Source organism: Terrapene carolina, unplaced genomic scaffold, assembly GCF_002925995.2.
Source record: "Terrapene carolina triunguis isolate 2854851 unplaced genomic scaffold, T_m_triunguis-2.0 Scaffold67, whole genome shotgun sequence".
Taxonomy (NCBI): domain Eukaryota; kingdom Metazoa; phylum Chordata; order Testudines; family Emydidae; genus Terrapene; species Terrapene triunguis.
In genome coordinates this window covers 48214798-48241482 of record NW_020664418.1, presented here as the reverse complement: position 1 = coordinate 48241482, position 26685 = coordinate 48214798, and the positions used below count along the sequence as shown (strand labels likewise).

General features: G+C 40.1%; 1 protein-coding gene across 1 annotated transcript in view; it reads right to left on the bottom strand.

Moving 5' to 3' along the window:
• IQCH (IQ motif containing H) overlaps nucleotides 1–26685 on the bottom strand; it is a 111235-nt gene that overhangs the window by 73184 nt on the left and 11366 nt on the right. The window contains exons 6-10 of the mRNA XM_026648387.1: nucleotides 13119–13230; nucleotides 11864–11992; nucleotides 9703–9917; nucleotides 8084–8635; nucleotides 7388–7454 (exon numbers count right to left, since the gene is read on the bottom strand). Coding sequence (XP_026504172.1) covers nucleotides 7388–7454; nucleotides 8084–8635; nucleotides 9703–9917; nucleotides 11864–11992; nucleotides 13119–13230 — 1075 coding nt within the window. The remainder of the gene's footprint in view (nucleotides 1–7387; nucleotides 7455–8083; nucleotides 8636–9702; nucleotides 9918–11863; nucleotides 11993–13118; nucleotides 13231–26685) is intronic.

Here is a 26685-nt window from a genome sequence, read left to right as displayed (position 1 = left end):
ATTCTGCTACTAGAAGCTTCAATCTATTTATTTTTATTATTTTTTCTTTTACTAATGCAGTAAAACTCCCAGTACCGGGATCATGGAAGCACACTGAGGATTTGTGACATGCAAGGATGAAAGTTTAATGCATTGTGAGAAATGCAGCGTATGCTCAAATTCCAGAGGTGTAGTTCATTGGGTTTTGCAATGCATAGCTCCGATGCAATATTTTTTAAATGTTAGCTCAGATTCATTCTTGACGGACAGCCTGATTTAGGCTAAACACCTTGTTGTCTGATGCAAGGATTTGCTGATACTGAACGCTAAAGAAAATACATGCACGAAAGAGGAGGAACAAAATAAATAAATAAATAAAAGCAGCTCATTTTTAGGACTAGTGGAAATCCTACTGAGAGTGTATTTTTGCTATGCCAATTTTCAGGAAAATATCATAAATTTGGACTTTTGGCCTCTTTAGTGAGCCTACAATCTCCTCATGTCTCCCTCTAACATAATTATATTTTTTAGAAACAGCTGAAGTGAGGCATGTAACGTTCAAACCTGGCATTCCTATAAAAGGTTTTCAATCCTTTTGTTTGTTAAGACTTCTCTGAGTAGAGGCCTTCTGAAAGAAGTGTGTTTTACCAACTAAACACCCATGATATCGTGTGTCTGAATTTAACTAGCCATTTTTGTTAAGGGACATGAGCAACATCGCGCCTATGTAAAATGAGATTTTTAAAGAAGGACTGCGGTATTAGAACTTGTAGAGCGTTATAATCCCCAAATACATGCAAGTGTGTATTTTATTGGGGTTTGTGCAGGTTGTTGTTATTTTTTTCCAACAGTAGAGAAAAGTAAGTGCCATCACGATTAAGTAAGGAGCCCTTCTGGTCAAGCAGTCCATTCTATCAGCACCTTTTCCTTCAAACAAAGATAAAAGGCAACCAAAAATGCCTCATTAAAAAAGGCACCCAGAGTACAATCTCAATGACATCTGATCCCTTTGTGGCAGAGGATGTAGTGTATCGATGACTAACAACCTGTCTGGGCTAGGATTATCTATTCGAAGGGCAGATTTCTGACTGATTACATCCTCACCTTCTAAAAGGCTTCTGTAAATGACATGTTTATCGTGCCTATAATCTCTAATTGTGTAGATTTTTAAAATTTAGCTAATCCTAAATGAACCTGCTAGAAAAAATATTTTAATAAAAACGTAAGATCAATTGCTAATAGAGACAGTGGCCATTAAATCAATAGGATGTGCAGTCTAATATCCAGTGTTTGACATATACTCTTAAGTGGTCTGTTAACAAGATCTGGTAACATGAAGATGTTACAGTTTTCCATAAATCTGCACATGGATAGCCATCTGGTATGACTAAAATTTGCTTAAATACTGAAGTATTAAATTTTGGTAAGACAACAGCATTAGATTTGCATAGGATACTGCTATTGCACCTTTTCCTTTTTTTATTACAAGGAATTTGTTTTTGATCAGAAAATTAGTCATGAGTAACCAGCAGCATTCTCAAATAGTATGTCAGTGCCGTTCTGTATGTATATCCATGATCTATAGAAGCAACGCCCCAAAGGAAATACCGAGAAATTAAATTCTAAAAAGATTTAGTCCATAAATTTCAAAGGCAACCACTAATTGCCGATGCCTCAACTTGAGACACACAGAGCTTCATTTTGAGTGGTCCTGCGCACCCAGAGCTGCCATTAACTTAAACTGCAGTTGTGAATGGTCACCACCTCTCAATGTCCGTCTCAACTGAGGCCCTCAAAATTAGTGGATGCTCCTGAAAATCTTGGCCTCAGTCTCATGAAAAATTAAATTTTACAACCCTCCTCCCCCATGAGGTCAGCATGGGGAAACTGAGGCATAGATAAATTAAATAATTTGCCCAAGTCACATAATAAATCGGTGGTAGAGCAGGGACTACAATCCAGGTTCCTGACACCCTCTCATGTTTCTAATACACTAACTCTGGTGCTTAATAATTCCTAAATTTTAGACACAGGAAACAGACAACTGGTTTCCAAGCACTGTACTGTACATATGAAAATAGTTTAGTATTTAGGGAACACATTTTGGCAGAAAAATTGTATTAATATTGTCATTTTGAAAATGCATAATTTTAAATGGCAAATATTTAAATTTTAGCCATGGAACAAATTTCAATAACTTTTACATTGCTGTAGTTCTGCAAATGCACAATATCAGCTACAATATGTAATTTTCTAAAATTAGGTACCTAGATACCAATGACATATGTCAAGTCACAAATCGATGGCATGAAAATGTCACACAATAGCAAAACTCCAGTTTCACCCATCGTGTCCCATGCACCTACCAGCTAACAGCACGCACTACACCAATGGCAAGTCCTGGCGCCTGTTACATGCTCTGGCTGGTGAGCCAGTACTACTCATTAAAGAAGCCTCTTTCAGTTCCACCTATTGCAGCTTCAATCACCTTCACAGTATCACAGAATCATAGAAATGTAGGGCTGGACAGGACCTAGCGAAGTCATCAAGTCCAGCCTCTGCACTGTGGCAGAACCAAATAAACCTAGACCACCCCTCAAATGGTGTTTGTCCAACCTGTTTTTAAAAACCTCCAATGATGGGGATTCCACAGCGCCTTGGAAGCCTGTTCCAGAGTTTAACTAAACTTATAGTAAGAAAGTTTTCCACAATATCTAGCCTAAATCTCCCTTGCTACAGATAAAGCCCATTACTTCTTGTCCTATCTACAATGGAAATAGAGAACAATTGATCACTGTCCTCTTTATAACAGTCCACAGTTAATTTACATTTACTATGATTACATTTGCAGGCAGTGCACTGTGAATGTACCGTGTACTTCCACTTTTGATATGTGCAGTTATGCATTTGTTTTAGGTCTAACTAATACTTTGGGGAGCTGGGTTTGGTTTGAAAAGGTCTGAAATGTTCAAGCAATTTTGCAACTATAGAATCTCTGAATATGAGCTCAAGCCATAACCATAGATCCTCTTTTGAATCACAGAATCACAACTTTGGATGGTGTATACTGACAGCATGGGTAGATCATGCTTCCAATTGGAGCTGAAATCAATGATGTGGTAATATTTTGGCGTCCCAAACCTGCAGCTTATCAGAGCTTGGTGATATGCCCTTTCACTCACATTCAGCACCAATCCACCATGATGTGCCAATGGCTGTGCTGGACTACAGAAAAGCTCAATCTCTTAGAGCAAGAATTGTGGATTTCCAAGTGCAATGTGTGATCGTGGTACCGAAAGAACACTGAGAGTCTGCTTCTCTAACACCAGCTTCATACCAATATAGCTCCATTGACTTCAATGGAGTTACTCCCAATTTACACTGGGGTAAATGAGAAGAGAGTCAGAGAAAATGGGGAGTAGAAGGTAATGGTAAAGGGACTACTGTTGCCTGCCCATCTCAGCCCCTGCCAGGACTCACTACCCTTTCTAAATATGTTTTGCGGATCCCCATTAGTGCCTGGCCCTAGCAAAGAACCCGTTACACCTTTCAGAACTGCCTTTGAAAATAAAAGCAGTGGTACTCCTTTGCAGAGAGGTGGTAAAGACAAAACAGTGTAAGAAAGTTGGGGTTGGGGTTTTTTCCCTGCAGAAAAAAGAGGGAAGAAAGATAGCTGGAGTTTAACCAGCGGATACTGCCTAATATATTGGGCACATGTGCTAAAACAGATCTCTAATTTGCCCAATATACTCGGCATATTTACTTTCAAGTACTAGTATTCATTGAAACACCGTTTTCTAAAAGAATGTGAGTGTTGCACAGGAGTTGCACTCACATGCAGCAGAGAGAAGGGGTTAAAATGGGGAGGAGGTAGTGAGGAGGGGGAGGGAGAGAAGGAACACAGGAGAAAGCGACAATAACCATATATTATGCAAAGTTTCTGCAGAGTAATGTTACTGAGTGGAGCAGTAATTTTATTAGGAAATAATGCCACAGTGGCTCTGTATTGTAATAAGAGGCTCTTCTTGTAATAAGATAAACCATAATTCAAGAACTAGAATATCTTATTGCAATTATATTTTTTTTTTAATATTTACATCTTAATTTAATGAAGATGATAATAAATTCTCAGTGGATAATTACAGTCCATTACTGTTTTTTGCTTGGTATACATATTAAAGATCAGAAAAATTGCCCCAAATTTTACATCAGTGTAAGTGCGAATGGAATTTGACCTAGAGTCAGGTCAAATTTGGCCCCAAATTTAATTTTTGCAAAAACAATTAAAAGAAGGTTTTATAATTTTAAAACAATCCAATTAAAAGAGTTATATAAAAATAATAAACATTCTCCAACAGTATTTGCAACTGAAATATTGCAACATTGTATTAAAGCATTAGAATTTGAAAGTGAAATTGACTTGAACTATAAACAAAAGTGAAACTGACTAGCCTGTTTTCACTATACTAACAAAGAAAAATGCAAAAAGTAACAAACTGTTTAAATAATGAAAGTTAGATCAGATTTTTAAAATCCAGTTTTAATAAAACAAAGGTTTGTTATTAATAAAATGAATATAGAAATTTGTTCCTTAAAGAAAGTATAATTTTTAACCTGACAGTGTCTCTTTAACCAATCAGCTCACTTAATATTTCCCTTAGTTATGTGCAGAGAATGGATACTTGTAATGGTCCTGAAACGTTCTTGAAACTGAAAAAAGCTGAGAAATTCAGTTAAGAATGTGGCCTGATTTCAGTGGAGTTCCATCCATGTGAGAAGAGATTCAGGTTTTGACACTCAGGTGAAATCCTGGCTTCAATGAAGTCAATCGGAATTCAACAGAGCCAGGATTTAGTCCTCCATTCTTAACTAACTATACTGCAAAGAAAAAATATTGTTGGTGAAAAATACTTTGTCAAACATGCACTTTTTGGTGCTCAGCAGTTGTGTTCCAACTTTATAGCTACTTAAACATATTTTTATGTTGATATGATTCAATTCCTTTGAGAAAATTCCTGTTGAAGTCAGTTGGAATTTTGTGAGTAAGTAGCATTGAGTCGGGCCATGATGTTTTATAGATACGTTTATATCTTCAGATTTTAAAATGCATATTATTAGTTCAGAGAGTAGTGTAGCCTCTTGTGTAAACATCTAATCAAGCTTATTTATTCCAATGCTCAATTAGGCCCAAAAAAGAGGAGTTGTTTTGGTATCTTGGCTACAAGTAATTAGCAGTGTTTTTCAAAACAGGTATTATTACAGTACTTGTCAGAGCAAAACAACAATCAGAGAAGATCTTCTGATAAATTACAATGACAGTGACTGGAAATGCCTTAGTGATGGGTGAAAAATCTAATGAAAATATCTTTGAAAAAACAAACCCATGCAGAGAAGAATATTTAAAAATTTCAAAATGTTCCCATTTTATTTTATTATATACTTGAAAGGGTCTTAGTTCATAGAACTGAAAAGCCTGCATGTTTTCAGTTTTTAAAATGTAAATTATGTTTAAAGCTCTGTTAGTGTCAATCTTGTCAGCGTCCAGCTATTATATTTTATATTTGCATATCTCAAAAGCAACTCAACTTTTTAAAAAATTCTGTTTTCAATCTGAATCTCTTATAAAAGAAAAAAAAAAGTGCAAAGCTTTTATTCTAACTTTCAACATGGACAAAATGCTTATAGGAATCTAAAATATATCTAAAAAACCTGAATTCTGTAACAGAAATCTCACTGCAGTTGCATATATTTACAGTAAATAAACTTGAATACACTTTTCTTACAATACCTTAAGAATCCCTATTTTGATTGACATAATATTTCCTTCATTTGGTAGTTATATATACCTGGTAATTTTCTAAGAAAAGATTTGAACTCATAATAAAATGTATCTAGTACAGACTATTTATTTTTTAAAAGAGAGAAGATTCCTATCTAGAGCCCGAATCATATAACTTCTTACATGCAAGCAGACTGCTGCATAGAATAAGTTGCAGGATAAGGGGCTAGACACTAGGTCAAATGCCAAATGAAAATGGACTCCCTATTTAGTTTAAACAAGTCTTCAGGAGGTTTTAAATATTTTCAATTATATCTGTACATTTGCTGGACGTTAACAGGGTCATTTGCGTACCTGGGACATTTCACTTTAAAAAAAAGAGTTTTTAATATTTCTCTATTTTTATAATACCAAAGTTTTGAAAACAACTTGAAAAGCGTTTGCTGCTTAGAAATATTGCTGACATTTGAGTTTACAGATATAATTAACAATTGTTTTTCTTCTATAACTGATGTCCCTCCCAATTCCCATTTTCATCTGGTTCAAAACCATTGGAATTTAAATATTATTTTTAAATGTTCATGTTTTAAATTAGAGTTCTGATACATGATTTAATCTGGCATATTAATTCCTGTGAGAATTTAAGATCAATGTGCAAATAAAAACAGTGGTTCATTGGCTATATATTTATGTTAACATAGTTTTGCAAATTATCTTCTCATAAAAATCAAAGGATATATATTCCATAAATATGAGAGACAGAACTTATTCACAGTTTTCATTAATTCAAATCTAAGCCAGTTCAATTCATGAAATCCTAACTCTCTAAGGTCAATTAATTTGCTATGAAAGCGTAGAAAATAAATCAAATCACAAACATTTTGACAGCAATTCATGTTTTAAGAGATTATTGGTGCATTTTGGAAATTCCCAAGAAATCATATTCTATCATTTCTAAACAACTACATTTGGCCACTGCTTTGCAGAAAACAGCTTTTAAGTTCCCCAATTCATAAATGTAATTAAATAATTACATTAGTGCTAATTAACATGAAACTGCAGATTATTTAAGCGCAAAAAACACTATTCAACTTCTTAATTATTCTTGTTCACACAGCATTTCCTTTTGCTCAGGCGCCCTAGGTGCAAATAAAGCATCCCATCTGCTCGTAATTAGAACTAAATAATTTCAGAGAATGTAGCTTATCATTTTGACTGCACATTTGATTAAAAACAGTGTACAAGCAATACCCTGGCTTATTGCTGTAACAGCAACAACACACACAGGCACACGTTCTCCCATCATTAAAGAAGACTGAAAACATTATCTGTTATTTCAGGGGGAAAAAATACAACTTTTTAGTTCATTTCATACAGATGAAAGCGAATTACAGCAAATCACCTCTCCACTGAATAGCGGCCTCCACATAATGACTTTATTTGCTTAATCCCCAAATTAAACGCCGTTTCGAGCGAGGGCCCTGTGTTATTACTCTCATCATGTTGAGAACATTTTCCTGCCGAGACCAATTTGAATAAAACAAGGGGCCTTCCTTGAACTCAATCAAGGAGTCATAATGTGGTGGGTAATAGAGGTTGCTGATAGATTTGCAGGCAAAAGTGTTATACCTAATGATGGGATATGGATAATAGTCCTCCTGGAGGTCCTGATGCGATTCCAGTTGGCTGCCAGATGCTAAAAATCAAGAAGAGCATTGATCAGTGACAGGAAGCTGTAGTGGATTCATCTAGTCAAACTTCAGCTGTTTTTCCACTGTACAGTTAAGCCAGGCATAAATTATATTAATTGATTTAATTACATACTTAAAACATCTTCCCCAATTAATTTAATTAGGTGGCTACATGAAGCTACTGGCAGGGGAAGATTAGAGGCTGCTCACTTAATTAACAGAATATGAATGAAAAAAAAAAGAAAGCAAACATAAATGAAATTGTGAGCACTAATTAAAAGGCTGTCTACAAACTTAAATACTTTCTGACAAAGTGGTGACAGCAATGTAGACAAGAGAGGGATTTTTTTCCAGCCAATTTACTGCCACAAGGTATATATAGGGAGCTACGGTAATGCAGTTAAAACATTGATTTTCTGACAACTACCAAAGTCAAAGTGAAGGGACATTTTCCATAGAAAAATTGCAACCGATTCTGCAGCCACAAAGGCTGAATCACTGATGAAGGATGAAATATGATGCTCGGACAAATGGATGGTTAAAGGGGAAAAAATGGAAACAGCTTATTGCGATTACTCAAGCAAGAGATGCTTAGAAAAGAAGTGCTGCAATAGCAGCTGTCAGCACTGCACACCTTGGCCCTGATGTAAAAATTCTCCAGGTGTCTCTGACGTGATTCCTTCAGGGTCTTTTTTACACGTGCCATGTGACTATGCAAGAGCCAAGAAATGGCAATCACACCTGATGCCCACTGCTGCTGCCTGAAATGGATGTAGGCTTTTCTGGCCGTATAGCGCCTCCATGTTGCTTGGATCTTTGTGGCAGCCATTTCAGTACCATGTTGCCCTTTGTATCTCTGGCCAGGTTGATTTAAGATCCTTTTCACAGTTGTCCGGTTCTTTATCACCGACAGAAGGTCATCTCTGGTTGGCCTCTGGTTAAGTTCAAAGTCCGATATGAGTTCCATCAACTTCTTACTCTTTATTATAGCCAATGGTACTGCATAGTCCTTGAGAAGCTTCTCAACATATTCCAAGAAAGAAAGAATACTTCCCCAGGATAAACAATAGTGCTGCTTGAATGCCAGGAAATCTGGAGCTTTATGATCTATAGTGCCATTGTAAATAGTTATATCATAATCCAAAAATGTATTCTGTAAGGGCTGAGGTGGCATCATATGTGGGCTCTGTGGAAAGAGAGCACAGCCACAGATTAAAAGTAATTGCAGCTACAGTACTTATAAATGAGTGGTCAAGACATACTACCATTTTATCATTTACCACACAACTGTGGGAAATTATGGATCCAGAAATGTATTCCTCATATTGATTTAACATATACATGTCATAAGCACAAAGGTTGGCCCATATATACTTTAAAACTCATTACCAGAAAAGTACCTTAGGGGTCCACTCAAGGCTATTAACATTTTTATAGAAATATATTAGTTGCTCATGGGAACTATGCTTGATCTTATCATATATAAAATAAAGCTCTACAGTAACTCTGATATGGTCAGCTGATCCCACAATCTGTATGATTTACCAGACAACAGCCTTCCAACATTGTTATCTCATTCATAAGCTGTCCACCAATCCTGACAGAATGGATAACATCCTCTCCTACACGCTTACCAGGGACCGCGCTCTCATCTCCCAAAGCTACTTAGCAAGACTCACCACTTCTGAATCCTACCAGAACTCTTGTCTCCACTGAAGACTTCAGCCGGTCACCAGTTTTAGCTTTTGCTCCAACTTTACTTATTTCAAGGGACCTGAACTCATAAATTTTCCAGCCTTATTCACCAAGCTTGCTTTATTTTTCCTTTTCATTTCTCATCTGGGCCACAGCATGGATCAGCACGCTAATGATACAAAAGTCTTAAAAGGCCAAGCAAAACTCAAAGCCCTGATTTGTAAGCAACACTAATTCAGGTGCATGTAAAGGGAAGGAGATGTCCCTTATGCATAGATGCCAAGAACAACCATTAAGCCTCAAGTAATAACTGAAGTCTGTCACTCAAGCTCAAACTCTCCTATAGCTGCATGTGAGACATTCTGTGTGCCTATATGAACAATGCAAGAATTATAGGAGAGACACTTTAGCAAACTAGCATTAGGGGAAGTCTTTCTATTTACTTCAGTTGGCTTTGGCCTGATTCAGTGGTGCAGGATCATGTCTTAAACAATCTTTGATGAAGACAGCACTGAAAATCTACATGATAAAATCTTGTTGTCATCAATGCTTAAATACCTTTGGCGGAGGGGAAGTGCAATTTATCAACTCCAGCCCTTGAGCTGGTTGTGTCCATAATCGCTTTGATTTCTTAGCTGAAGCCATGGAGCTGCTGGAGGGAGGTGGAGCAATGCTGCCTTTGTTTGAGGAATAGGAGTCATCGGGACCTCTTTGTGAGTCTGGAAAGATGAAGATGTCTGTACCAGCAAAGTCCACCTTGCTACCAATCCCTCCTGTACCAATAGAACATTGCAACGTAAGGTTTTATTGCTAAAAAGAAATACCATACAAAAAAAATAAAGTGCAATTTCACCAGTAGAAATTGGCCAGAAGCTATCTTACTTTACTTCGATGTCCAAATGGGTTGCTATTTCCAAAAGAGGTAATCCAAATATTAAGTTTTGACCAAACCAGTACTATTTTTGGAGGAAAGCACGAATGATATAACTTTGTCATCAAATGCTAATAAAAGCCTAACAGAGTGAAGGACAATCACAGATACTGGGATCAGGATACAGAAAACCATAGCCATTTTTAATATACATTTTCTAAAGCTAGTGTACCAGTCAACAGTATATCCACTTTCCATAATATATTCAAGCACCTGATCAGTATATAGGAGGGGTGGGCAAACTATGGCCCATGGGCCGGATCTGGCCCCTCAGGGCTTTGGATCTGGCCAGCGGGACTGCCACCCCTGTGGTGCTGTGGGCCCCGCGCCGCTTCAGGAAGCAGCCGGCACCACGTCCCTGCGGCCCCTAGGGGAGGGGGGGCAGAGGGCTCCGCGCGCTGTTCTTGCCTGTGGGTACCTCCCCCGAAGCTCCCATTGGCTGGGAACGGGGAACCACGGCGAATGGGAGCTTCGGGGGAGGTACCCGCAGGCAAGGACAGCGCACGGAGCCCTATGCTCCCCCTCCTGCAGGGGCCGCAGGGACATGGTGCCAGCCGCTTCTCGGAGCGGCGCAGGGCAGGGAGCCTGCCCTGGCGTGCGCCACTGCCATCCCGGAGCCACTCCGGGTAAGCAGCGCCGGGCCGGAGCTCGAATCCCTCCTGCACCCCAACTCTCTGCCCTGAGCCCCCTGCTGCACCTCGCACACCTCCTGTACCCCAACCCCCTGCCCTGAGCCCCCTGCCGCCTCCCCCCCCCCCCCTGCACCCCAACTCCTGCCCTGAGCACACCGCACCCCTCCTCTGCCTGAGCCCCTTCCTGCACACTGCACCCCCTCTCACACCCCGCACCCCAACCCCCTGCCCCGGCCCTGCATAATTTCCTCACCCTAATGTGGCCCTCGGGCCAAAAAGTTTGCCCACCCCTGGTGTATACTATATCACTCCTGAAATGTTTGTCACTTTTACTCCATGTTATTCCATGCCACTGCCACAATAACTCACAGCCCTTGGTTTCATTTTTTGGTCATGTCCATCCACGATGAAGCCTTTCAAATCCAAAGCAACTGCTGTCGGCTCACTGGTGGACTTGATCATTCCTGCCATAAGGACCTCAGCCTTTCTATATGGACTTATGCAGCAAGAGATTTGAGTAGATTCTGTATTCCACAGTTCAGGTCTGGTGTACTCTGGTAGCACTCCTCCTCTCAGTAACTCTCTGATTTTCCTCTAGTTGAGATAGCCAGGCGCAGCTCCTTCCAGTGTCTTGGCAACATCAATTCCCAATCAGTCACAGTTGAATTATGGGCTTTACTCACTACTGAGCACTGAGGGTCAGATTTCAAAGGTATTTAGGCATCTACGAATGCAGATAAGCATCTAGTGGGATTTTCAGGAGTGTCCCAGTGCCGAACTCCTGTGGAAAACTCTGGAACTCCAGCCTCAAGGGTGCATCTGACTATAAACTCTGTTGGCTTTGGGGGAGCCTGGAGTAGGGCACAACAGTTGTGCCCCATGATTCCCCAACTGGCAGGCTCTTTTCCAATACATCCACACATCAGATCAGCAGCCTGGATTTGGCCCCTAATCAAAATCTATGGGAGCTGGGGGCCTGGATGTTTTTGAAAATCCCGGTAGACGCCTATCTGCACTGTTTGATGCCTAAATACCTTTAAAACCTGGCCCTGAGTTCACTGCTTCAGCAGCTCTCTTAAGAGAAAACAAGAGCCTGGGGAATAGAAGGCAAAGTTCAGAATTTAACTGATTAGAATGATCAACCCTTTATCCTTACCTACAACTGGCTTCTTGTGCTGTTTGTGAAATTCATGGAGAGGAGCTGCTTTGGGTAAAACAGGAGGTGACTCAAGTGTAATCTTTGCTGCTGGTGGAATTAGCCTTCGCTCAATTAGATTCAGAATACCTAGAAAAAGAAAAACATTGCTGAACAATGTATATTTAATTTCTTGTTTATAAAGTTACATGGAGCATCTCAGGTTACCTAAAGAAAAATGTTTCACCGTCTTTAAAGGCCTTGTAGCTATTCTTTCCCCAATCATCAAAGACAAGATGTTGTCAATTAGTAATTGTAAAGAAAGAAATGAGATGGAGATTAAGACAAGCCTTTTTGTTTGTTTTAATGAATTCTTCCTCATGCCAATTGGAACTAGAGGAGCAGTGGTGTTCTTTATATGACAAATCCAAGGAAGGAAAACTTTGCCTAAAAACAGTGACATACAAATGAAATATACTGTACTGGGACAGTATTATAAACAGGAATTATATGTTTGTGAAATGGTAGGTTTGAGGTACATGTAGTAGAATTACTGAAAAGAGAGACTTGTAAATTACACTGTAATTGCGGCTATGGAATTATTACAAAAGATTTGATCCATACTCTAAATAATCCAAATGCAGCTCTAGTTACAGTCCTGGGGCAACTTCAGGCCCTTTTGATTATTTTGAAGAAACAGGCATTCATAGTGGCCACTTATTTTGATCTTGGTGCAACCATACAGAAAGTCTTGAGAGATTTTTCTTTCCAGCAGCAACAAAACTCTGTGCAAGAAGTGGATCGCTGGCTTACAGAAAGCATGTGCTTAATATACCAACGATGTCCCTTAACTCATTCTCTGAAGCTTCAGAGAGCAGCTGAGAATAAACTCTGTTGGTTTTGGGGGAGCCTATCATAGGGTACAACAGTTGTGCCTCAAGGTTCTCCAACTGGCAAGCTCTTTTCCCATATATCCATTCATGGGATAAGCAGCCTGGATTTGGCCCTTACCCTTTACTGATGATGATAATGCTTTTCAGTTCTCTTATCAAAGAATCTCAATGCACATTACAAACATTAAATAATGAACTCTCACAATATTCCTGTGCAGCGGATATTATTGTGCCAGTCTGTAAAATGGAGAAGAGTAGAGACGCTAAATGGATTGCACAAGGCAGACAAGGTCTTGACTCCCAGCAGACAACATTGCCTCCTTAGAGCTCAGTATTTCATCTTGTCGGCATAAAAATGATAGGAGTAGGCATCTATGACTGACCTTTCCTTGCATCCCTTTCTAATATAGGTAAGGGAGAATCCATTTGATGAGAGGCAGGCAAAACCGAGAGGTTACCAACTGTAGGGCCTTTCACTATCTTCTGAGTGCATACCTAAAAACCAACAGAATGCTCCTTTAGAAACAATATTTCTGGTTTTGCAAAGAACTCAGTTTTCTACTTGCATAAAGCTAAATAATAAATACAATTTCTGCTATGAACAGTTTCATTAAGGTTTAATAATGTAACAGTACGGGCACTGATTTTACTGCTTATGAACATGCTGCACTATTGTCTACTGTCATTAGTGTATGTAATTTAAAATAAAGTTAATTAAATCCAATCAACGTCTTGCAATTTCTGCTACACAAAGTCAGTGTACTAGTTAATAAAGGAACGGCAAGGACTTTGCTCAATTTTAATGACTATATTATAAACGTAGTATCTCTTGACAGAGCAGGCTTTGAATACAGGAAACATGTACACATGCCATGTACTGGAAAGGAAAGGAAGCAGGAGATATGTAAATAGAAATATGTAAATAGATCCTAAGCAAATTCACTGCACAGAATATTAGTGGATTTACAGTATATGTAACTATTTGTAATCAGTGAACATTAAGTACTATAGGATGATGGAGTCCGAGGGTACTTTAAAGGTAAAGCCTGCATCTTCTAAGTGCCGGTGTGAAGGCAGCATGTTCACACACACATAATCCTCATAGGGCAATGAGATTATAGCTATTATGATTAGTATCCCATATATGGAGCATCGCACAGGGGAAAGAACAGATTTTATAATCTTACATTACTATATACACACACATATACTCAACATCATCACTTAACATTTTGCCTCCCTCTTCAGGTATCATACACATTTCCGTTTTGCACTGGTAAGGATACATCTTGCTATACACGATGGGCCAGATGTTGCCATTCTGTGTGCACTAATCCCTCCTGAAGCAAATGAATGTTCAGAGAGAGGATCAAATAAGCCTCTAAAATTGTGTGTGCAACTGTAGGCATGCACTTACTTTGTGCTATTAAACATCACAAATATCCTGATTTGTGACCATAAAACAGATGCTTGCCGATTTCTGCACATGCAAAATTGAACATGCAAACTCAGAGGCCAAGATTATTACTGGCACTCACATGGAGAAAGACAATATGAGTTGGTCCTGATATCTGATCACAGATCTGACAATCATTATTTTCAGGACTAAATTAGCACATCTTTGGTCACAAGTCAAGAAAAATGTCAGAGCAAATAGCTGCAATGATGAAAGAGGGAAGGAGAGAAAGAAAGTTCTTTCTAATCTGTTTTAATCTGACATTGCTTCATACCACTGTTCTAAAAATCTGCTGTAATATTCAATTTCTAATTATTGGTGAGTTCTATCAATATAAATATAGAAATATCTCCATATGAAAGGCTATGCTGAAAGGGTGATCTAGAGTGATTTTAAAAAACTCTTAAATACACTACATGTTCCGAGATGTTATTGCAGGGGGATTGGGAGGAATCTATCAAGGAGACAGAAAGACAGTATTGAACATAAAGCCTGAATGATAATGTATGCTGTAGAATCCACTACCTGAAACCCCATGGGTTGTGTTCCCTTCTATACATTACATATCTGAAAACTACGGTTTATGAGCTTCTTAGGGACAACGATTTAATTAAGTTTGTGAAAAACTTCCCCTTCTTTTCTGAACTCCAGTTTATCCCAATAAATTCCATGTTGCCTGTTCCATTTGGATAAATGGGGCTCTGCTTTATAACTATAGAAACAAAGCTCCAGATCCTCACCTGGTTTAAATCATGATAGCTCCATTGATTTCAATGGGGCCATGACGATTTACACCAATTGGGGATTTGGCCAAAAGATAGTAAAACCACATCAGCGGAAAATGGCATTGCCTGATTGATTCTAGGCCCAGTAAGGCATAGGTAAATCTAGGGAGTCAAGAAAGATCCAGTTTAAATAATATTCTCAACCATCTTGGAGAAGTAAAAGGCAGGCCTGACAGTTTTGAGGCATACAGCACAGTTTATCCAGATTTCCAGAAAGCCTTTGATAAGTAACCCTGCCAGGTTGCTTTTGAAATCAGAAGTATCTGGGATCCAAGTTAAAATGTAGCAATAGATAAAGCCAAGAAAAGTGAAAGCAGAGTTTTGTCAGCAATAACAGGCCGATCTTAGACTTTACCCATTTGTGACAAACGGCTTAGATGAAGGTTCCAGATATAAACTTGTTAAGTTTACCAATGACACAAAATAGGAAGGAGAAGTTAATCTGAGAGCTGCTCTGCTCCGCAGGCAAAGGACCAATGAAATGAGAATCTTGGTCAATCCATTAGTCTAGTGGATGCACAATATGCTGCTACAAAAGACAAAAATCTCCCTCCCTCCTTTTCCAGTAGGCCACGCTCCCCCTGGAGCTGATTTTAGAAGCAATAAGGATGGATTCATGCAACCTTCCTCATGTGTAGAGAGAAGGGTTGTAGGATATGGAGCTTTTGTGCAGGACAGAAGTAAAGGGGGACGAATCCAAAACAAGAGCATTCAGGGACACATTTTCCACCCAGTGAATGTTCAACTAACCAAGCTACACATATAAATGGCTATTTGAAGGCAAACAACATTTGCTTCTCACCCAATTCATTTCACACATAAAATTGGAGGAGAGTGCTGAAAATCTGTTCTTCGGAGTCAATTATTCTACGGTTTGCAAGGTCATTATCCTGTCCTCCTTAAAACTAACTACTACTGTGAAGCCTCCGGTAAACTGCTCACTGATAATGGCTAGACAAGTGACCAGAAAAGATTTCCGATGTTTTACCATAGGCAGGGCAGATAGCCCATCTATTATTGAGGTTGCTCAACATTTCCTATTATATAACCTTTTTTTTCCAGTTACTTATAACTTTGCCAGACTTTAACCATTTAGGCTGAAATTTTCCATGCATAGTGCCGCTTCAGGTTGAACTTTTTTGGAAAATCTCAGCCAAAATGATTCAGCCATTTCTTAGGACAAGGCTATGGAAAAATACACTGTTTTGCCCATGCCCTTTTCTTTGAAAAGCTCTAGTGCTCCCATATTTCGGAGAAGGGACTTGAAATTTATCAGGGAGCTGATCTTTGTTTCAGTGGCCTTTTGCTATCCCAGTGAAAATCTACCAAAATTTGGCCAAGTTATAAGCCTTGAAAAATCACAGTTTACACCTGCTCAAAAGAGATTTTAGATTTCAGCAGCTACATTCTCCAAAGATTCCATCCACACTGGGCATGCTGCAGTCAGGGGCTAAGCAGGAATTTCCCTGGAACAGCAGCCCTGGGCCTATGGGCGGTGCCAGATCTGGATGGAAGCAGGGAGCCTGTCTCTCCAGTGCCGCCAATGATTTTCCTGCTGGGCCCAGGCAGCATGGCAGAGGAAGCTATCCAATTTGAATGCAGAGGGGACAAGAGCCAGACTTGCAAAGGGAGGTAGGGGAGTAGATTGGGACAAGGAGCTGGGAGGGCGGGGGGGTGAAGACAGGACTGAAGAGCGTCCAGCAGAGAGGGAAAGTGGAACTAGGAGTTCAAGTGCAGAGGCAGATCGATTGGCAGGGCAAGGAGACTGGGAATGGGAGCTGGGGGGAGACTGGGACATGCAGCCAGGGAGGTAAATGCATGGGTTGGAGCGATGTGGGGTGGAGGGAGACTGACATTGTTTGAGAAGATGGGGCTGAAGGAAGATTGGGGCTGGCTGAGCAAGGAAACTGGGGACAAAGAGCTGGGAGACTAAAGAGGGACTGGGAATGGATGCACAAGGAGCCTGGAAGTGGGGGAGACTGGGTCAGGGATTCCAGAGGGGTGAGATTAGCATTTGCTGGACAAAGAGTTTGGGACTGAGATGAGAAGCCTGAGGAGTAGCGACTGGGACTGGCTAGGTGAGGAGAATGGAACTGGGACTAGGAGGCAGATGTGGAGAAGGGATAGGAATGGGACAGGTTGGCGGGGAAGGGCAAGAAGGGGGTCAAGTTTGGGGGAAAACAGGCAGAAGAGTCTGTGCCCACTAGAGAACACTGCCCTCCAGAGCTGGAATGGAACCTGACAGTCCTGAATCTCACCATTCCTCTGATGTCAGCAAAGCCTGTGAAATCCATTGGCTAAGTGTCCCAACACCCCGCCCCACCACAGCACAGTGCTGGTCCACCCAAAGTATGATAATGTACTACTGCCATCAAGACTCCATTACCTCAAGTGGCAGAGATCTGTATGGTGGAATTAAAGGTTCCGAACCTGCTCCTGAACCATGTGGGTGTCAATATGATGCCACATGATGGAGTTTCTGATTTTTCAGTTCGCTTTTTTAAAAGCTTAGGAAATTACACACACACACACACACACACACAAAATTGCATTCAAAGAACATTATTAAGATAGTACAGTCAAGCACTCAAAAGTTACAAAATGCCAGAATTAAGGTTGCCTGGACAACCTGTAAAGTGGGGATAATGATACTTATGTCCTTTGTAAAGCACTTTTGGCTCTACTGACGAATAGTGTTATAAGAGCTAAGCGTTAATAACTGTTATTATTATGTGTACAGCACTTAGAGCAATGAGGCCCTGGCCTTGATTTGGGCACTCTTGTATCACAAAATAACAACAAAATTAATCAACATTATAAAAAAGAATAGGCCATTTTTGAAGATCTGTTCAACTAGGAAATGGAGAGAGACTGAAATACGCAATTTATAATTTCGCCACCCTAATTCATACAATAGCATTGCCGATGGCAGACACCAAGAAGACTGAATAGTATGCATGCTTCATTACAGTAAAGATTTTTTAGGGCAATAACAGATGCACATTTTTGGTTGCGGCTATTATGAAACATTACACTCTAAGGGAACGAGAGGTATGAATCTTTACTTCATTATATTTCAAGAGTATAACAATGAGAAATGTGGCAAAGATTAACTTTACACCAGCCAGGATTATAAATGGGTTGATATTGAGCAAAGAAGGTCACAGCTACGCGGCCCCCCTCCCCACACTTAAATCTTGCCACCAGTGAGTTGTTTTGTTTCCCTGCATGTGGGGACACAATAAAGTATATACTAAAAGAATGGGATTTAATTAAATAGCAGCTCTCTTTTCAAACCATTGCCATTTTGTGCTGTATCTGTAAAGCAGCATTGATTTTACTGCTGGCCAGATTTACCCTCAGTTTAAATCCTAGTAGATTTTTCATGATAGGCAGTAGTGTGCACCGTGTGTGTGTCAGTAAATGTATGGAATAAGCTACAAAGGAAAGCAATTGAAGAAGAAAGTATGAGTTCAAGAGAAGCCTAGATTTGTTTCTGGAGGAGGAGGAAATTGAAGAGTAAGGCAAGGAAGCAGGTAGGTGGAATTAAATTTCTCTAAAGTAAAAGGCAGGTGTCAACTAACAGGGCAGATGTAACTCTGCATTTTGAACAGTAGGGTGATTTATGCTCCCATTTACATTGTGCAACCCTACTACAATGAAGTTGTTATAGCTGGACAACCTGAGTTGAATTGACCCAAAATTCTTAATCAGGAAAATTCTATCCAGCCCAGCACACCTCCTCTTTTTTACTAACCCTCTTGCTTTTCCATCACAGCCTCTCTTCACCACAAAGACATTTCCGCTTATAGAACTGAGTTATGCTCTTTGCCCTCCCCTGTAGTTTATTCCATGTGACTTCAATGGGGCTGCCCAGAAGCAAGGGAAGGCAGAACGTGGCAAGTATGTTTTAAGGCATTAGTTATTTTCCTTTAACTGACTTTTGGCCTGTTTAAAAAATAAACATACAATTAATTAATAGAAAGATAACCCATACTGAAGAAAGTGTCCATGTGCAGTTCACTATTGCTATCATTCATTATTTGTATTATTATTCAGTGCTGTATGATTTCATGCTTCAAACAAGCTTTCAGTGGAGTTTCTCCAGAGTTAAAAAGTGACTGTACTAATTCACTGTGTCATCTAGTTACCCACAATCAGTATTATTTATTATTTGTATGGCCGTAGCATCCAAAATGTGCTAGACGTGCACATAAAATGAAGCCCCCTAAGAGCTTTGTTTGTTTATTAAACTGGTCTTGGGAAGAGAGGCAGTCTATAGAACAATTAGCCCCTCAACATACACAGGATTAATAGGATAAAGAAGGAACATGTACCGTGATGGTCAAAATTGTGCGTTTTAATTACATTTGGAGGTCTAAATAATGTCTCCCATGATGTAGGTGCACGAGAGGGAAAGAAGGCACAGAAACTTCCAGTGCTGGGGAATGCAAATAGAAGAAGATGGCTGGCTGATGCTTCTAGAGAGGATATTCGTGGGCAAGGGCACCATGTGTCCTGCATACCTCACTGGTTGGATTGGGGGAAGGGAGGTCTGTAAAAGCATTGGTTACACCTGTTCTACAGGCGACTAAGTGACACTCCTTCCCATGCTCCCCCAAGGCCCATGGAGTGCTTTCAATGGTATAATGTGCCTTTTTCTTCTTCACTACCTTGCATATTGTACAGTTGTAAATGACTACTCAAAGTGTAAAACTCTACCATTCTCAACTGTCCATGTTTTACACCCTGGTTGCACAGGTCTAAATGACCAGGCAGCAAAGAATCAGACCTAATAATTTCTGGTAGTTCACCTCCTCTGTCCACAACACAACTCAGGCTTAGAAGAGCTATAATTGATCCCTAACCAGTTTAAGAGAGTTGATTAGAATTTAAGAGCTGTTCCTCCATGAGTAATATCTTCTAGTAAAGCAAGTTACAAACATTATGATTCAGCAAGTATCTTTTTATGGAGTCAGCAGACAGTGTGCTTGCTTGTGATGGGTGTTTTAACGTACAGTTTTCAAAGGCGAGGAGCCAGCACTTCATTTGTAGTGCAGGCTAAGATTTGCTCTGTATAATGTGCCTGGAGTGTGTCGCAAAAGTATTTTTTTATCTCAGGCGCTTCTGAGTATAATTAACCTGAGACATGAGAAAAACAATTCTATCAGCCTTTTAAAAGTGTGTTTCTCTTGTGGATACAACTCTCCCACTCTATATGGTATTTTTTCTTTGCTTCATTTTAAATGGAGTACTTGTTTTAATGTAGCAAGGATTTTCCCATTAGTTCACTATTTCCTTTGTTAAAAAAAAAAACAGCCGTATTTAGTGAGAATGACAACACACACACACACACACACACACGAGGTCTCTGCACTGACTTGATAGTGAAGGCTGCATTGAAATCTGAACCTGAAGCACACCTAAAATCTGTCTGTTTCACTGTATAATGATTAGGAGCCAAATTCTCTACTGGTATAAATCTACTGACTTTTACAGAGGAATTCAAGCAGAGAATTTGGTTGTGAATTTTGTCTCCACACTTGACACAATGGGCCTGACTCTCCACTCTGTTGCACCAGATTTACACTAGTGGAGTGAAGAATCAGGTCCAGTAATTCTTCAAAGAACAACTTAATTTTCCACGTAATTTAAAAAAAAAAAAAAAAAAAGTTATTAACCCCACCCAGTCCTGTAACTTCCTCATTACAAATTAACAGCAATCACTAACACCACAGATCACCCATTCACACACATTTCCCTGAACATTACAGAAAATGTATTTTGCAGCCACCATTTGCAATCTGACACCGGGCCTCATATACATATGTACACCTATGCTAAGGCATGTACGATGTAATTTATGAAACTATAGAAATTCCATATTAATAATCAAAACACATGAATATACATGGTTGGTGATCAAAGGGACCTGCTGGCTGTTCAGGAGGAGGGTGGAGGATACGTGGGCTGTGAATGATGGAATGAAGTTAATTCAAGTTGTGAAAAACTGATGACAGGGTGCTGAGTGACTTAACTACCTATTTCCCCAGGTTTTTTTTTATGGTTTGCACTGTTAGGATGTACAGTCTTAATAACTTAGCCTCTAAGCGGACACAGTTTTTCTGTGTGGATATGTATGTGCTGAGCAGGGGAGATAGAGGGGTAGCATTGGAGAATAGAAAGTCCCAGTGAAGCTGCAGTACTCCATCAGCCTCCATGGTTGTTTAAAAAAAGGCCATTACGACAAACAAGCCAAATAATCTTAATATTTTTTAAAATTGTTTTCAAATGACCTCATTCTTCTCTTCTGTTCACCATGAGGTGGCATGGGGAATCCAAACTCGCATTGACTTCAGTAGAGCCATTGTAATGTGATAAGTGCCCAAAATTACAACAGTCTTTGTAAAAATGTCAGAAATGAACGATTTTTCAAGGGGTTTGTCTGCTGAAATTCTGAGATTTCAGGGTTTGAAAATTATCTCAAAAATTCAAGTTTGCCCTTCTTATTCCAATGTACACACTCTAGTATAGACTGTGGGTGACGATAAACAGGAGCTTTTATGTATACAGGGCGATATAAACCCTGTTTTAAGTGGACAGCCCAACACAACCTTAAATATGGAACTGCCAGGGCTTCTTCATAATAATATAGCAGATCTATTCTAAATTTCCTTTGGGTCCTCTAAAGAGATAGCACTAAACTCCCTTTACCTGAAAAATCAGCACTGTTCCTTTAAACTATGATCAAAGAAACGATAGCTGATGGCTTACTGCTCGCTTTCCCAAAATCTACCTCTGTCAAAATTCTGCCATAGCAGGTGTGAAAGAGAATAGATGCAGAACTTCAGTGAATACCACATCTGTTTTTTGAACAAGAGAACAGAAGCAGCACAGAAGGAAGTAAGAGAGATAATTGCTGGCTTGAACTACAATACATTTTACTTGTGGGCAAAGGGCCAGCTTACACCAAGCAGAATATGCAGGCCCATCTTATTGGAATTCAGGGGTGGGCCTCCATTCTTGTCCGGAGACAGCTGTAAACCAGCAGCCCATAGCATCGCAATCAGGCACTGAGTTTTCTCAAGGAATGCTGATATGTACAGAAGCAGCTTTGGTGGCTCCGACTGCACCCTGCCTAGCAAAATGACAGTCAATCTCGGATTCCAGATGACAAGAACTGGATAAAAACTTAAAACAAATGGTGACCTTTCGAAAGATTAATTTGTTTACCAACAAAATGTTCTCTGTTTGTCATCTGAGATGGGGGTGACCTTCACAGTCCCATTTCTAGGTTGAAAGGATGCTGACTGTAGTCATCTGTTAAGTTAACTCCATCTCACCAATTATTCCCTTTTTTATTTTTAGTGGCAACAATTCTTGTGCTTCTTAGTACAGTTTACAAATGCAACAAGCTAATTTGGAATTACTGTCGTGTAAAATCAATTTGTTTAAATCTAATTCTGCCACTGATGCCAAATTATGTTTTGACTGTAATTGTTGTCATATGCATGGGCTTAAAATACAAGTGGGTTTTGAGGTCTTTTGTTCTTTTCTTTCTTCCGCTAGTCCTTCTAATCATTTGAAATTAACAGAACTGCCACACTAAGCATTACTTTATAATTATGGAAATATATATGCTTTTAGTGAGAGAGTATAAGATTAGCATCAACATACACACGGAGAAAAGAGTGAATAATTAAATGGTGATGGATACCGCTGCAATTGAAGTAAGTTAGTGAAAAACAATGAATATGATGCGACTTATAAAAACGAAAAATCAGAGTATTAAATTATACCTCATGAATAAATTAAAAGGTTCTAAGTTTACATTACGTTATATATTTATTTAGATGGAAACTGGGACCAAAGTGCCAGTATAATTCAATAGCAGCACAGCGATCCTAGGAAAACCGAAAGTACAGTTCTGAATCTCTTTTAGGTCACAGCAGTTAGTCAGAGTTATTTTTGCGGCAATTCAGATCAGCATTTTGTTTTGCTAGATGCTCCATGGGAAGTGTCTATTTTTAATGGGTATCGCCTCATCATTTGTTGCCCAGAATGTACTCGGCAAATAACGTGATGCCCAAAATACCTTTGTTGTTGAAAATGGGACTATATTCTTTACTTGGTTTTAGCTATGTATGGAATGTTACGATAGAGGAAGAGAGCTAATGCTGATCAGACAAATAGGAGTTGAGGCAACATAACGACAAAACTATGGTGTGGCGGTAGCTGCTCCACAGTTAAAGCCTGCACTTAGCTTTCATCGTAAAAATCCAATATCAGCTACTGACTTGGACAGTTGCCACATTCACTCTTCTTTCAAAGAACAATGTTTCCACGGTTTGAAGAAAATCTGTCTAACTGTTTTTAAGTTACAGGTCACTACAAACAATTATATCCTGATTTGAAATTGATTTATCTAATATCTTTTGTCTCCTTTTACCTCAAAACCAGTTTGTTAATAGCCCTTCAAACCTTCCAAATGGTTAACTTTCCTTGCATACTCAGGTGCTGGCTATCTTTGAAGAATATAGGTTACAATTAAGCAAAATTACAATCATTTTTTGCTGTGGATACTTTTGGTCCAAATTCAGCTCCCATTTATTTTAATAGGAGTTATTTGGCCATCAGCTTCAGTGGGAGCAAGTTCAGGAACTATGTGTGTACCGGCATGTTGCCCTCTATTGACTGGTTACATCTGAGAGAGAATAAGGGTTTTTCTAAGCGAGGTCTTTCTGTAGCTAAAGTGGAAGTGAGACCTTTATTTTTAAAACTAGAGAATCATAGTTTCAGTCCCAGCTCCACAATTATGTATCTTAATTTAATTATGGAGCAGCAACAGTAACTTGTTTCGTTATAGTTGACACTTATGGATATCATTGCAACCACAATCCCACTAGGGGTATGGCTATACTGTGATAAGAAATCCATGGCACAGAATCTCAGAGCCTGGGTCAGCCAACTTGGGCTCGCGGGGCTTGAACCAGCCCGAGCCCAAACACCTACGCTGCAACATTATAGCCTTGCAAGCCCAAGTCAGCTGAACCCAGGCCAGCCATGGCCATGCCACAGGTCTTTTATCGCAGTGCAGACGATACCCTCTGAAAAAAAAAATTTATTTTGAAAAAAATCCAGGAAAATCCTCATGCTTTCAAATTGTTGGCATCAGGTTTCAATAGCAACTGAAACATCTTCTAAAAAAGGTATAAAACAAAGTACTTCCTGAGATTTAAAAAACAAACAAACAACTTTTAAAAGGCTACTGGCTAAGTAGTGCTATTGAAGAATTATAGACGTTGAAGACGGAAAATACTTGTTTGGTTATTCCACCTCCCTGCCATATTTTTTTATATAAAACCATATGCTATATACAGTTTCTTAGCAACTGTTAGTATGTCTCAAATAGCTTCCCTAATTTAGACTAACATTTGTAATTTAAGTCAACATTAAAAGTTTTCGCTGATCAGTACATGTTTCAGTGAGAGTGGTAAAACACGACTCTCTGCAGCAAAATAATATTCCTCTGTTTTAGAGTGGTTTTAAAATGCCATTAGCCATGATGTTTTTTTCTAATTAACTCTATATCACAGGGTTAGACAAATCACCTCTTAGTCTGGGCAACGGCGTTCAAAAATCATTTTTTATAAGTGTCAGCCTACAACTGTGCCATTCACAGATGCTGTTTATGTTGTTTAAAACCAAACACCCTAGAATGCTGCGTATGGCACAGGGCTTGCTGCATAATGCTTCTATTACATAAATTAAATTGTAAAAGAGTGTTTTGGATTAGATCATTGGGCATGTGCTTCCCTGTGGTCCACACTGCTGAATCGAAATTATGAGAGTAATTGATCTTTGGAATAAGTCTGCGCATATTAAATATAAAAGCAACATTGTGGAAAATACCATGTTAATGCTTATTCATATATTTAAAAAGGACAGTGGTGGAGGTGCAGAAATCTTAGAGTCAAACTTGAGTCTCACACAGTTGTGCCACTTCTTTTCAAAATGTCCATTTTCAGCCAATAAGAGGGTAGGTTTAAGTGTGGCGATGCCTTAGATCAGTAGCGAGGTGCTTGCACCCAGCTGGTCAAAGTGGTTTTACTTTATTTTTTTTTCTTCCTGTCTATAGAGATGGAGTAAACAGCCTTTGGGACTGACACAACTTCCACTGAAGAATCTTTCTATTCTCCTCAACAGGAGCTGAATCAAGCCCACTGAAAATGAAACCTCAGCGCCTTTGCAGCTCAGCATCCACAGAACCATCTTGGATAAACAGAACGCTTCAAAAACGGAAAGAATGATTTTGATAACTTGTGTTGCTCGAGTTACACAAATTAGATGGGAGGGATTAGTTACTTTGAAACCAGGCTCTGAGAAAACAAAGGCCTAGATCAGGGGTCTCAAACACGCTCTTCCCTGCGGCCCGCCAAGCTCCCTGCGCGCCCCCCACCCCCGAGCTATTTTATATGGCAGCTAAGCTCCCTGCTCTCTGCTCCCCAATGTTTGGGACCAGGTCTCTCCCCCGGCCCTACCTGCCACCCCCACGCGTCTCCCCCGGGCTCCCCTTCACCGCCGGGGAGCCTGCAGCTCATGCTGACTCCGCTCCCGGCATCACCTGCTGCTGCAGGGTCCTAGTGCCCCCCTCCACTATGGCCAGGGCAGGCTGCCCTTCCCCTTCCCTTCTGCCTTAGTTCTGAGCCTCTCCAATGCCCCAAGCCTCTCCAATGCCCCAAACCCCTCATCCCCAGCCCCACAGCCCTCACCCCTGCACCCCCTCCTATCCCCAAACTCCAGCCCAGAGCCTGCATCCCCACCCTCTCCCCCACGCAAACTCCCTCCCAGAGACTTAGGCAGGTGGGGGCGGAGTTTGGGGGGGGGCATGTTCTGGGCATCACCAAAATTTCTACAAACCTGCCACCCCTGGAAGAGGCAGAGCAGGGGTGGAGTGATGGTGCACCCAGTGCAGTGGGGGGAGTGCATGTTTTGTCCTTTGAGTGAGGTGCATTACTCTAGGTGGCGCTTAGCACTTTCCAGGAGGGAGGAGGGAGGAGCAGGGAGCCGTGCGCTCAGGGGAGGAGGTGGAGAAGAGACGGGGCAGGGGCAGGGCCTCATGGAAGGGGTCGAGTGGGGGCGGGGCAGCAAGGGGGGGGAGGTGTCAGTGATGCGGCCCTCGGGCCAATGCACTAGTCCTCATGTGGCCCTTGTGGTCATTTGAGTTTGAGATCCCTGGCCTAGATAGTCATCTTGAGCCCTACCCAAATTGTTTAACAGAGCTCAAAGTCTAATGCTGATTCTGTGTATAGTCAATACATCTGTTTTCACAAGCCTCTCCTCCTCAACAGAGGCAATGACATGGTAGCTGATGATACCTTTTCTCTCTCCCCCTCTTCCCCAATATATGTTTCCTCTGAAGAAAGAAAGCTTGTCAAATATAGCCCAACTGAGCAAGGAATAGAGAATGTTGTTCTACAAGGATGATATAAACCTAATTGTTTTGTATTTGGTGTCCAAACATAATGACACAGTATGTAGAGGAGCTGAAAGGTTATTTAGAACAGTGGCCATATTAGAAAAACTCAATCTCACATAAGGAGAGGTAGACAATATTGAAGAGAATTCTAGTCTTCCAAAATATTCCAAAGACTCTGTTTTAAATATTTCAAAAAGACACTACCATCATAGTATCCAGGTGCTGTCATT